The sequence below is a fragment of the Culicoides brevitarsis genome, unplaced genomic scaffold, assembly GCF_036172545.1.
Source record: "Culicoides brevitarsis isolate CSIRO-B50_1 unplaced genomic scaffold, AGI_CSIRO_Cbre_v1 contig_30, whole genome shotgun sequence".
Taxonomy (NCBI): Eukaryota; Metazoa; Arthropoda; class Insecta; order Diptera; family Ceratopogonidae; genus Culicoides; species Culicoides brevitarsis.
In genome coordinates, this window is record NW_026973414.1 from 1 (window position 1) to 11791 (window position 11791).

The 11791-nt window shown below is 29.0% G+C and overlaps 3 protein-coding genes and 1 long non-coding RNA gene across 4 annotated transcripts; 2 read left to right on the top strand and 2 right to left on the bottom strand.

Annotated features, from left to right (window-relative positions):
• Positions 1–14: 14 nt before the first annotated feature.
• Positions 15–469, bottom strand: LOC134836443 (uncharacterized). The gene is made up of 3 exons (XR_010162294.1): positions 229–469; positions 101–167; positions 15–42 (listed from the first exon to the last, which is right to left on the bottom strand). It is a non-coding gene; the product is annotated as an uncharacterized LOC134836443 (long non-coding RNA).
• A 165-nt stretch (positions 470–634) lies between these two features.
• LOC134836435 (HEAT repeat-containing protein 3-like) lies at positions 635–3450 on the top strand. The gene is made up of 4 exons (XM_063851640.1): positions 635–850; positions 906–1367; positions 2002–3245; positions 3310–3450. The coding sequence occupies exons 1-4, from the start codon at positions 715–717 to the stop codon at positions 3427–3429; spliced, it is 1962 nt and encodes a 653-aa protein (XP_063707710.1). The 5' UTR covers positions 635–714; the 3' UTR covers positions 3430–3450.
• On the bottom strand, positions 3427–4696 carry LOC134836436 (hydroxyacylglutathione hydrolase, mitochondrial-like). The gene is made up of 3 exons (XM_063851641.1): positions 4523–4696; positions 3858–4455; positions 3427–3801 (listed from the first exon to the last, which is right to left on the bottom strand). The coding sequence occupies exons 1-3, from the start codon at positions 4590–4592 to the stop codon at positions 3555–3557; spliced, it is 915 nt and encodes a 304-aa protein (XP_063707711.1). The 5' UTR covers positions 4593–4696; the 3' UTR covers positions 3427–3554.
• A 1155-nt stretch (positions 4697–5851) lies between these two features.
• LOC134836441 (uncharacterized) lies at positions 5852–10480 on the top strand. Its single transcript, XM_063851645.1, has 8 exons — positions 5852–5962; positions 6618–7034; positions 8141–8236; positions 8303–8401; positions 8466–8597; positions 8771–8838; positions 8896–9083; positions 10269–10480. Exons 2-8 carry the CDS (start codon positions 6720–6722, stop codon positions 10478–10480), a joined length of 1110 nt encoding a protein of 369 aa, XP_063707715.1. The 5' UTR covers positions 5852–5962; positions 6618–6719.
• The last annotated feature ends 1311 nt before the right edge of the window (positions 10481–11791 follow it).

Consider the following 11791-nt stretch of genomic DNA (forward strand, 5'->3'; position numbering starts at 1 on the left):
TGCAAAATCAAATCTGTTACAGTTATTTCCAATTGACCAGACCTAAAAATGAATTTTTTTAAATAAAAGTTCGTAAAAATTTTCGAAAAAAAATACGAACCACAACTCTTGACTGTCTTCATCGATATTGATGACACGGAAAATGTTGGGACTTGTATCACTGTGTCCTGAAATTCGATGAAATTTCGTAAAAATCATGAATTTTAAAGGAAAAACATGAAAATTTACCAACAACATCTGCCTTGCTGTGGATACAGCCCATCCCGTAATTGTTGCAAAAAAAATAATCGAGAGCTTTGTAAATGTAATTCACAGAATTGTCGAGTAAACAACTAATTAGGCCTCATAATCGACAGTTTTCGTGCGGATGGCGTGTTTTACTGCTGTCATGTTTAGCGCAATAAGGTGAAAAAGGTATTGAAAAAGGATAAATCAGGGAAAAACCAACTTTTCTGCTGCTGAAAATTCTATTTTTCGTTGGAATGCAAACTACGATCAAGTGTCTCGTATTCGGCGGAAAACATTTGTCATGAACTATTGTATCACGGCGATCCCAACCCACGCCCAAAGTTTGTTGTTCGCCGGAATACAGTACTTCGCGTCAAAACAAATCCATGCGGTGCATTTTCTCTTGCTTTTTCCCGCAAGAAAATCATAAATTACAGCCAGAAACGACAGGTTTAAACACGAAAAAGCTTGAATTTCGTTTCGAACATGGGAAAAACGAAGAAATCGCATCATAATCGACAAAATCCTGTCGTGCCAGCGGGTCTTTCGCTCAATTTTGATGACGATGATGAACTTAACGGAGCTCGTCCTGATCCCGTTGCTGCTATTGAAGAGCAATTAGGTAAAATCTATGATTTTTTTCTTTAACTTCGTCATTTTCATGCAATAAATTTCAGTTTCCGTGAATAACGAAGACAAAATGTGCGGATTGCAAACCCTCTCGATGCTCTGTCAAGGTGAAAAAAGCATCCAAAGAATACTTTCGAGTCAAATCGTGCGAATTACTGCCCCGATGTTGGTTGATTCAGATCAAAATATTCGACATGCGGCATCCGGAGCACTTCGTAACTTGTCTGCTGTTAGTGTAGAAGTTTGCGAGACACTTTTGGATTTGGACATTTTCACGCCGCTTTTGGTTTTGTTGAATCAATATGCGACACAGGCGGATTGGGTTCCCGTTTTCGACAAAAACATGAATGATCAACTCGATGCACGATCGGATATCTTCTTGCAAGCCGTGAATATTGTCTGGAATTTGTGTGAAAGTACGTCTGTGGCTTTGGAAACGTTTAATCAATCACAATTGCTGCGGAGTTTTGTCAAATGTTTGAATCATCAGGTTTATGGAATGGATATTGGTAAGACTAAATTATTTTTTCATCTAAAATTTTAAAGAAAAAAAAAATATAAAAAAAAATTTTTGATTAAAAATGTTCAAAAGTGAAAAATTAAAAAATTAATTTTTTTTTATCTAAAATTTTGAAGAAAAAAAAATATACCTAAAAAAATTAGCTAAAATTTATTTTTTGATAAAAAAAAATGAAATTCAAAAGTAAAACTTAAAAATGTAAAAAAAAAAATTAAATATTAAAAATTTTTTATAACTTTTATAATTTTTTTTAATTTTTTTTTTAATTTGAATTTTTTTAATTTTTTTAAAAAATATTTTAAAAGTAAAACATAATTTTAAAAAAATAGATGATAATTTTTAATCTCTATATTGAATATTGAAAAAAAAAAATTTAAATAAAATTTTAATTTTTAAAAAAATTAAAAAAAATTAAAAAAAAATAAATTAAATAAAAAAAGTCAAAAATAATAAAAAAAAATTAAATACAAAATAATTAAAAATAAAAAAATAAAATAAAAATTTAAATTAAAAAATTAAAAATAAAATTCAATTTTTTTAAATTTATAAAAAAAAACTTTTTTATTTAATTTAAAATTATTTTAGAAAATTTTCATTTTCATTATTTTTTTATTTTCTTTTAGCTGTTGCTGTTGCACAATGCCTCCTCGTCATATCCGAAGACAATCCAAATGCATGGGCAATCTTATCGGAGTACACAAACGACTTTTTAACACTTCTCCAACTCGATGGCGACTATTCCTGTGTGATCTTACGTACCGTTTCCGCTTCAATTTTGGCAAATGTTCCCGTTTTATGTGCTGCTCATACCAATCAAATCCTCCAAGCCTTATCGAAAACCTTCGAACACAACCACAAACAGGCTCTGAGCAGCATAACGAGCGATTTGCCGTTGTTAGAGAAGAAAGACGTCACCGAATTAGACATTCAACCCGAAGTAGAAAGCATGTCGATGGAAGAAGAAACCGAGGAACAAGCAACCAACCGTCGAAAAAAGACAAATTTACCATCCCCAATCGAAATTGAAGTCAAAAACATCAGCAATTTATTACTTGCTCAACGAATTGCCGCCGAAACAATCACAAATATCTGTTCGCCCGACGACGACGGCGCATGGGGCGAAGAAATGGATGACGATGACTCCGAAGCTGAGAGCGTACATGATTACGATACGTCAAATATGCCGGGAATTACGAACGATCAGGACAAACTTTCACCCGAAATTATCGAAATTCTCAAATCTTTGGGCGTTGTTGAGAAATTATGGCAACTTGGACAACCTTTACCCGCTAATGTGCTGTTAATTTTGTCCGAAAGCGGAAAAATGTTGCTAAAACGATACACGAGACTCCGTTCTTCCATCCTCATGTGCCTGCAAAACTTTTGTAACGTCCTTACGACAGAAGATTTGGGCGGCGCAAACGCCATTTACACAGTTTGGCTTGAATTGGGACAACAAGTTTTCCAAGAAGGCGCTTCGACAGATGGGCAAGTTGTTGAATCGATCACTGCTTTGATGCGCGCCGCCTTGGATCACTTGAAAAAACATCCGGAGCTGTTCCAACAGATGACGCCGAACGATTTGCAACTCATGTTACGCGGGATAAATTCGTGCAGCGACTCAGAAACGCGAGCAAATTGGCTCAAAATGCTCGGTGTGCTTGGATGCGTGTTACAAGAGCCCTTGACGAAGGAGATTGTGCAATTTATGACTGACATTTGTCTCAAAGAGGAAGATTGTTGGACCCTATCTGAAGCAATTGACGCATTTATGGACATTTTCGCGGATAACGATTGGCCCCGAATCATCTGCGAACTGAATTTGACACAAAAAACTAAAGAAATTGAGAGAATTTTTAAAGCTAAAGTAAGAAAATTTAAAATTTTTACCTTAAAATCTTCAAAAAGTAATAAAAAAAATTATTTTTTAGATTCGTCAGAACAAAAAATCCCTGAAAGATCGCTTCCCAGTAGTAAATACTGTTCGTAGTAACTTACAACGTTTCTGTAAATACCTCGAAAGTCAAGAGAAATCCTTCAAAAGCAACTAAATTTAATTGATTCTATTTATCCCTGAAATGGAAACACTTGAAAATGTTACATTATTAATAAAGAAATTTCGTTTAGCGTCTGTTGACGTGTCTTAAAATGGAAAAAATGTGCTGAATTTCAAAAATTAAGCCTTGAACGAGTCCTTTTCCTTACGAATGACGCCCATAGCGGAGATCCCGTCTCCCGATTTCGTGTATTCACGCAAGGATTGCTCATTTACACGCATGAAAGGATTAATTTTCTTCTCTTCTCCAATGGAGCTTGGAACGGAAGGGATATTTTCGCCACGAACTTCTTCAACCCATGCAAGCTTATTGCGAATATCGACGTTTTCGGGCTCAACTTTCAATCCAAACAATAAATTTTGTTTCCTAAAATGAAATTTTTGATGAAATTTTTCAATTTTTTAAAGGAAATTTCGACTTACGCATATTCATGCCCACAAAAAACCTTCGTTTCATCCGGTAATTTGCTCAATTTTTCGATCAAAGCTTCGTACATTTGCTCGGCAGTTCCTTCAAAGAAGCGCCCGCATCCTCCGAGGAACAGCGTGTCTCCCGTAAAAACCGCTTTTTCGCCAAAAGGACTCGAAACGTAGTAACAAATATGCCCGGAGGTATGACACGGCGTATGCAAACACTCAACATCCAAATTTCCAATTTTCAGGGTGTCTCCATGTTTGACGTGATTCGTCAACGCTCCGATTCGTTCGTCGCCTCCAAACACTTCCAACTTGTTTTCCGTGAAAAGTGAGACGAGTTTCTCGTTGCCGCCCGCATGATCCCAATGATGATGTGTCGTCAAAACTTTCGATAATTTCACGCCTTCGGTTTTTACCGCCGCAATTACGGATTCCGGATCGACGGGATCAACAATTGCCGCTTCCTTTGTCGATGGGTCAATTATCAAGTACATGTAGTTGTCGGAGAGAGCCGATAAAATCTTCACATTTAAGCAACTCATGTCGATGCGGAGATTAATGCTGTGCGATTGACGAGAAGATCCGAATTTAGCCCAAGCTGAAGCTGAAAATAACAAGAAAAAATCTTATTGGATTTGGTCAAAGGTCGAAAAATGAAGGTAATTTGTCACTTTTGAAATAAGCTGCAGTTAAATTGTCGGTAACAGTCTGAGGAAGGACTCGCAAGAAGCGTGAGAGCATAACAAGTTACTGAATCTACACTACTTTTGAAAAATTCTAAAAGGGAAAAAATTTCGTTGAAATTCGGAAGATGTTTGTTTATTTTTTTTTCAATGGATACTACTACGATGATGTTGCGGGAAATGTTAAATTTAACAAAAAAAGTTTTTTTTAAATTCATTATTTCAGTTTGATTTTTTTTAATCAAAAAAATTAAAAAAATAAAATTCATAAAAAATTTTAAATTAAATTGAAAAATATTTAAATATATTCAAATATAAAAAAATCAAATTTTGAATTCTTAAAAATTTTGAAAAATTAATTAATTTTAAAATATTTTCAAAATTAAAAAAAAAATAATTAAATATTTTTTTTAAATTTTGATAAATAAATTAAATTTATATTTCAATTAAAAATTTTTAAAAAATATTTAAAATTTAAATTAAAATTAAAAAGTAAATTTAATTAAAAAATTTAAAATTAATTAAAAATTTTATGAAAATTTTTAAAAAAAAATTTAAAAATAATTAAAAATTAAAATTAATTATTACTTTATTTTTAATAAAAAATTAATACAAAATTAAATAAAGAATTTTTAATAAAAAAATTGAAAATTTTTTAAAAAATAAATTTAATTAAAAAATTTTGAATAAAATTGATATCAAAATTAAATTAAATATTAATTTATTTTTAAAAAATTAAAAAATTAAAATAAAAATTTTAACAAAAAATTTTAAAATTTAAAAAAAAATTTAATTAAAAATTTTATAAAAAAAAATTAAATAAATATTTTTTTTTAATTAAAAAAAATTAATTTTAAAAATTAAAATATAAAAATTTTAATAGTAATTTTAAAAATTTAATTTAATATTATTTATAATTTCTTATTTTATTTAATTTTTTATTTTTTTTTAAATTAATGAATGATTTTATATATTTTTTTTTAAATTAATGATTTAAAATTTTATAATATATTTTTATAAAAAATAATAATAAAAAATTGAAAACTTACTTTTTTTCACATTTCCCGTAATTTTCAACCTACATCACGCTTATCAAATACGAAATTCCTTCATACTCCGTTAATGAAAAATCATCCACAAACGCTAATTCTCGTCTCCGTAAGTAAGTTATGAATGAAATGGCGCGTCCCAGAAAACAAATGTTGTCGCATTGTCGTGCCTTGTGTCATTTTCCTTTTTCAAAAATTTTCCTCTCTCGATTTTCCTTCCGTGTACGATGTACGAGCGTATTGCTGTGCGCGATATACGATAGTTCTTCTCTCACCACATATTCAACATAACGCACTATACGAGTCCTGGCAATAAAAATGTCCTGTTTTAATAGTTTCATCCATCAGTAATAGTGCTAAATTTATCTCTAAACGCAAGGTAAAGTGCTTCGAAATCGCGAAAAGTGAAAAATTATTTTTTTCCTTATACAAATCGGTGAAAAAAGTGAATTTGGGAATTCTTTTGCACACATATTTCATTCGTCAGTGCTACAGGGCTACACGCGAGTACACATGAATTATCGATTTATTTTTCATTTTACCACTTTGATTTGCCATTTGCGAATAATTGTGATGGATTTCGGGAAATGGCAGTGATGAGCTTGCCAAAAATCTGCCCGAAAATGCCCATTAAGACGCTGCGAGTGAAAATTAACGGGAAAAAAAATAAAAAATGATCGAACCCCCATAAAGCAGCAGCATGTGAAGTTTTTATAGTCCTTGTTGGTGGTTTATCGTGTACGACGCGCGTGTAGCTATCATTTTCTCGCTGCCATATAGCACATTTCCACACCATAATAGAGTATTCCTTTACTCAATAAAATGTGCTTGTGTGTGATTGTGACAAGTAACACACACACACACACACATAAAAAATGAAAAACCCCCAAATTGAAGGTGTGAAAATGAAATGACTGACATGATATCGCTCTCTCTCGTCGATGAATGATATATGATATTTTTGTGCTGCCTGCCAAAAAAAAAAAATGTGAAATTTTTTAATTAAATGAAATTTGACGAACTCTCTTTTGCAGAACGAACCTTCCGGAAGGCAAGAAGCAGTGTGCAGCGTCAGTGTCAGATTTCGGATCGTCCCCCGAACGTGCGGTGATGGGATTAATTTCCCGCAACGGGAGATGCAAGAAGCCCAACAAAGTTCAGCTTCTGATTTGTACGGAACAGATGAGATAGAATTCCTACTGGAAGAAATACGAGACTTGGAGCCGGCCTGTTGTCAGCTCGATGACATACAGGACTTCGATATAGCTGGTAGCAGAGCCGGAAATTTATCGTTGTCACTCGATTCGCCGCTCGGTACGTGCTCGTCGTGGGATTCGCACGTGCATTATCGCGAACGTTTCGCCCATAATCCACTGCCGTGGGGTGTTGCGCTCCATTGTGATACGTCGCACTTGAAAACGCCAACGGGAATTGTGAGAATTCTTCTCGTCGTAAGTATTTTTCTCCTTATTTTGTTTCTGAAAATTAAAAAAAAATTAAATTGAGTGAGATTTTAAAAAATTATCCTGAAAATCAAAATTTTAATTTTATTATTAAAAATTTTATTTAGAAAAATAAAAAAGAAAATTTTTGTGAACTCAAAATTTATATTTTATATTTCATTTTTTTTTCTAAAATTTAATTTTTTGAATTTTTTTCTGTTGACAAAAATTTTTTTTACATTTTTTTTTAATTGTTTAATTTTTAAACCAAATTTTCAGAAAACTAAACGAAAGAATTGTTTAAATAATAAAAAAATTAAAAAAATTTTATAATAAATTTAAAATTTTATAATAAATTTAAAATTTTATAATAAATAAAAATTTTTGTCGAATTTCTCACGAAATTACAGTTCAAAAGTTACTTGAGGATAAATAAATTATTTAAAACTTTTGTAAAAAATTAATTTAAAAAAATTATTTCAAAAAATAATTTAAAAAAATTATTTAAAAAAAAAAAAAATTATTTTTTAAGCACTAAAATAAATATTTTTTTTTGCATGTTCAGAAATCATCAAAATATTTTTTTTAAATTTTATCGAAATTTCATTTTCTTATTTTACTGTCAAAAATTATGTTTGAAAAAAAACATCAATATTTTTAAATATTTTATAAAATTTGATATTCAAAAAGAAATTTTGTAAAAATAGTCAAAATTAAAAAAAAAAAAAAATAAATTTCTTAAATTCATTGTCAAGTAATTTATAATATTATTTTTCCAAAAATTTTGAAGGAAAAAATTTTTCAAAAATTAAAATTTTTACATAAATTTATTTATAAACATTCTAAAAATTAATTAGTTACGAAATTTTTTTTTTGATTTTGAATATTTTCTCTTAAAAATTAAACTTAAGACTTAAATATCAAATTTTATAAAATATTTAAAAAAATATTGTCAAGAAAATTAAATATCAAAAATTTAAAAAAAATATTTTAATTATTTCTAAACATGCAAAAAAAAGAAAATTTTTTTTTTATAAAAAATTTTGAAAACTGATTTAAAATATTTAAATATATTTAAAATCAAAAAAATCTAATGAAATTTTTTAATTTTTCAGATTTCATCTGCCGTTTGTTTGGTCAGCGAATGTTCTGCCGGCACAGTTCAAGTTGGCTTGTTTCTCTTGCCATTAATTGGTCGACTACGGTTAATGGTAAGCTCCTCATATTTTTTTTTGTGTCGCGAATTCGCGGAAATATTAACCTAATCCGTTTTTCAGGTATTTTGCGCACTGTTTTCGTTGTTAGTAACATGTTTAATGCTATTTTTGGATATATCACACATAGCACTGATGTTTCCGTTTAATTGGGCTAGAGTTGTAAGTCTTTTGAGCATTTTTTCTCGCGAAATTCGCGTTTTGCATAATTTTGTCGTTTTCGCAGAATGCCTGGATGTACCTGACCATAGGCTTACTATTCATTGTTGGTTCATCCTTGCTAATGCACATGGTGTTTTTCGCTGAAGAATTTATGTGGGTGCCGCGTCACACAAAGGATACACTATTTATATCGGCGGTAAGTTATTGTTTTGTTTATTTTTGCGCGTCGTCGTCGTTGTGCACTTTGTGTGTCGTACGACGTCACGGAAAAATAATGTTAAACAATGTGACAATCAAACGTAATTTTTTTTGTTCGTCCTTTTTTGTTTTGCTCATTTTTTTTTTGTTTTTGCGCTGCTCTAATTTTAGATAATCGGTTATGTGTGTGCAATCGAGGCATTTGTATTAACAATATTGACAAAGTGTCCATCAGAATTGTGTCGTCAGGGTTTTCACTTGGCACGTCGACGACGAAGGCGCGGCACAAATTCCAGCGAGCACGGCGACATGAGCGAAATGTGCTTGCAGGAACGCGAATTGACGCCAATTTGCGCGAGTAACGAGATGCTGCCATCCCAGATGTTGCACGAGATACCAAATCATCATTATAGTTACAATAATAATACGAGTAGAGGGAGTCCAACTACGCCGCCAATCTGTAATCAAAAACCTTATATACCAGGTGAGTCGTTCGTGTGCCCAAAAAGTAGGCAAAAAGACACTTTTTTGGCAAGACTCCGCACTCCCATGGGAGCAAACACATTTTTTTTTTAGTTTTTTTGTAGTTTTTACATTAAAATTGAATTCCATCCACGTCGTAGAGCGGTGCACATTATTTTATTACGAATTCTTTCACTGCACCAAAAACGCACACAACACACATATGCAGGAAATTTCTCATCTAAATATCAACAAGTGTTGATTTATGTCTAACTTGAACATTTTCTACATGTTTGTTGTGTTCAGCATGGAGAATGCTTTCATGCTGATGTTTTTTTAACGCATTGTGAACACTCTACACTCGGAATTCGCTATTTATTGCGAAACTTTTCCTCATTTCTTTCATCGTTGAATGCGCTTTTGTGTCACTTTGTCAGAATATCAAGCTAAACATTGAAAATTCTTTAAGTTTAAATGCTTGGTTTGGATTCATTGAAAAAATTTTTCAAAAAAAAATATCATAATTTTTTTTTTCTTAAAATATAAAAAAAAAAATAAATAAAAATTATTAAAAATCAAATTTAAAAAAAAACTTACCATTTTTAATTTTTTGCTCGAATTGAATAAATTACAATTTAGTGCCTTTAATAAAAAAATAATAAATTTTATTAAAATTTAAAAAATTTAAAAAATTATGAAATTTTTTATCTATATTTTTAATTCAAACTTTGAAAACTTACTTACGAAATTAAAAAAGATTTAAATTATTTTTTTTTTAATAGAAAATTAATTAAAAGTTTAATTTTTTTTGTTCATTTTACATTGATTAAAATTAAAAAAAAAAAAATTCTTAAAAAATTGTAACATTTTTTTCAATTTTGTCTATTAAATATTTTAACTTTTAAATTGCAAATTTTGGCATGGATTAATTAGAAAATTTTTCATGAAAATTAAAAAAAAAATAAAATTTATTAAAAAATCAAATTTAATTATTTTTGCTTGGGTTAAAATAATAAATTAATTAATTAATGACTTTAAAAATTAAAAATAATTAAATTTTATTTATATTTATTAAAATTTTTAATTTTAATTTTTTTTAATTAAAATTGCAAAACTTTTAAATTAAAAATTTTTCACAAAATAAAAAAAATAAAATTTTATATAAAATTAAAATAACTTACCCAAAATTTTCTTTTCTCTTTTTCAGTAAAACGTCCTGATCAAGCGTACAATCGACCACCTACATTAGGTAATTTACGTAAACCATCTAAAGCGGATCGAAAAGGCTACCATTATCAGCCAATTGCTTCGACATCGCACCAAAGTCCAACGTTCGTGTTGGATGACGATCCAATTGAATTAGAATTAGTACACGATCCGGGTCCGTCGCCGCGATCTCTCGATTATTCTAGTGCGTGATAATTTATTTTGTAGTGAAAAAACAAACAAACAAATAACATTTATTAATAAATATAAATAAATATAATAAAATAATTGCCATTCCTAATAACAAAAAAAAATAATACTTTTTAAGTGAATGTAAAGTATGTAGTTATATTAGTTTTTAGACGAAAAATAATTAAAAATAAATGAAATAATGACAATTTCTATATATAAAAAAATTTAAAGGCACAAATTTTTTCGGTTTTAACGATTTAAATAAATTAATACGATTAAATTAATACAAAAAATACGATTTGAAATGATGACCATTAAAAAAATTATTAATTTAAAATTAAATAAAATTAAATTTGTAAATAGTAAATTTTTAAATTTTTGACCAAAAAAATTTTTCTGCAATTTCGCAGCACACAACACGTCTCTTTCTCGTCTGATTACCAAAAATAAAAAAAAATCAAAAGCTTCAAGTATTTTCGTAGATTTGCTTCTAATTTTTTACAATTCGATAATAAAGTGTTAAAAAATAAATCAAAATATGGTCAAAAAACTTTAAATTTTTTTCTAAAAAAAATATTAATTAAAAATATATGACGATATGTGTTTTTGTATAAGATACAGACAATACCTAATGATAAAGAAAAAAAAAACAAAAAATAATAGCAATTATTAAGGATAGTAAAAAAATGACGACTAAAAATGGAAAACAAACCAAAAATTGTGTAAATTAAAAAATTAATTAATTTTTGTCATTAAATTTTTGTTTCAAGTCCCATATTTATTAAATTTCCCCAAAAAATAAAAATAATACGTTTAAAAAAAAAGGAGAAAAGAAAAAAATAATAAATGATGAGCTTAATAAATGGGTTCTTCCGGAACATTTTTTTATTATCCGTCTCAAAAAAGTTACAAATTAATAATTCACGCAGCACATTGTTACACAAACAAAAAAAAACAATATCAGACGCAAATATTAGATTTAGTAGAACAAAAAAGTCTGTGAGCTACAATTACTTGCCATTCATTACTCCATCACTCAATTTATGGAACACAGACTCAATTTTGGTAACCAAAAAAATACTCAAAAAATGAAAAAAAGGTATCTGTCCCCTTAAAAAAAATACTAATGATAAAATTAATTTTTAATTATATTGACAAAAAACAACATGACATGAGGAGAAAAACAAATAAAAAATATTTTTCTTATACCTAAATCACCTTTTCCCTCCCCGCATCATAAATTTACCTTCATAACTATTATTATAGTTTCACCTTTTTGTATTGAAAAAATGAACTAAATTTGTATAATGATAATATTATATATATTGTATA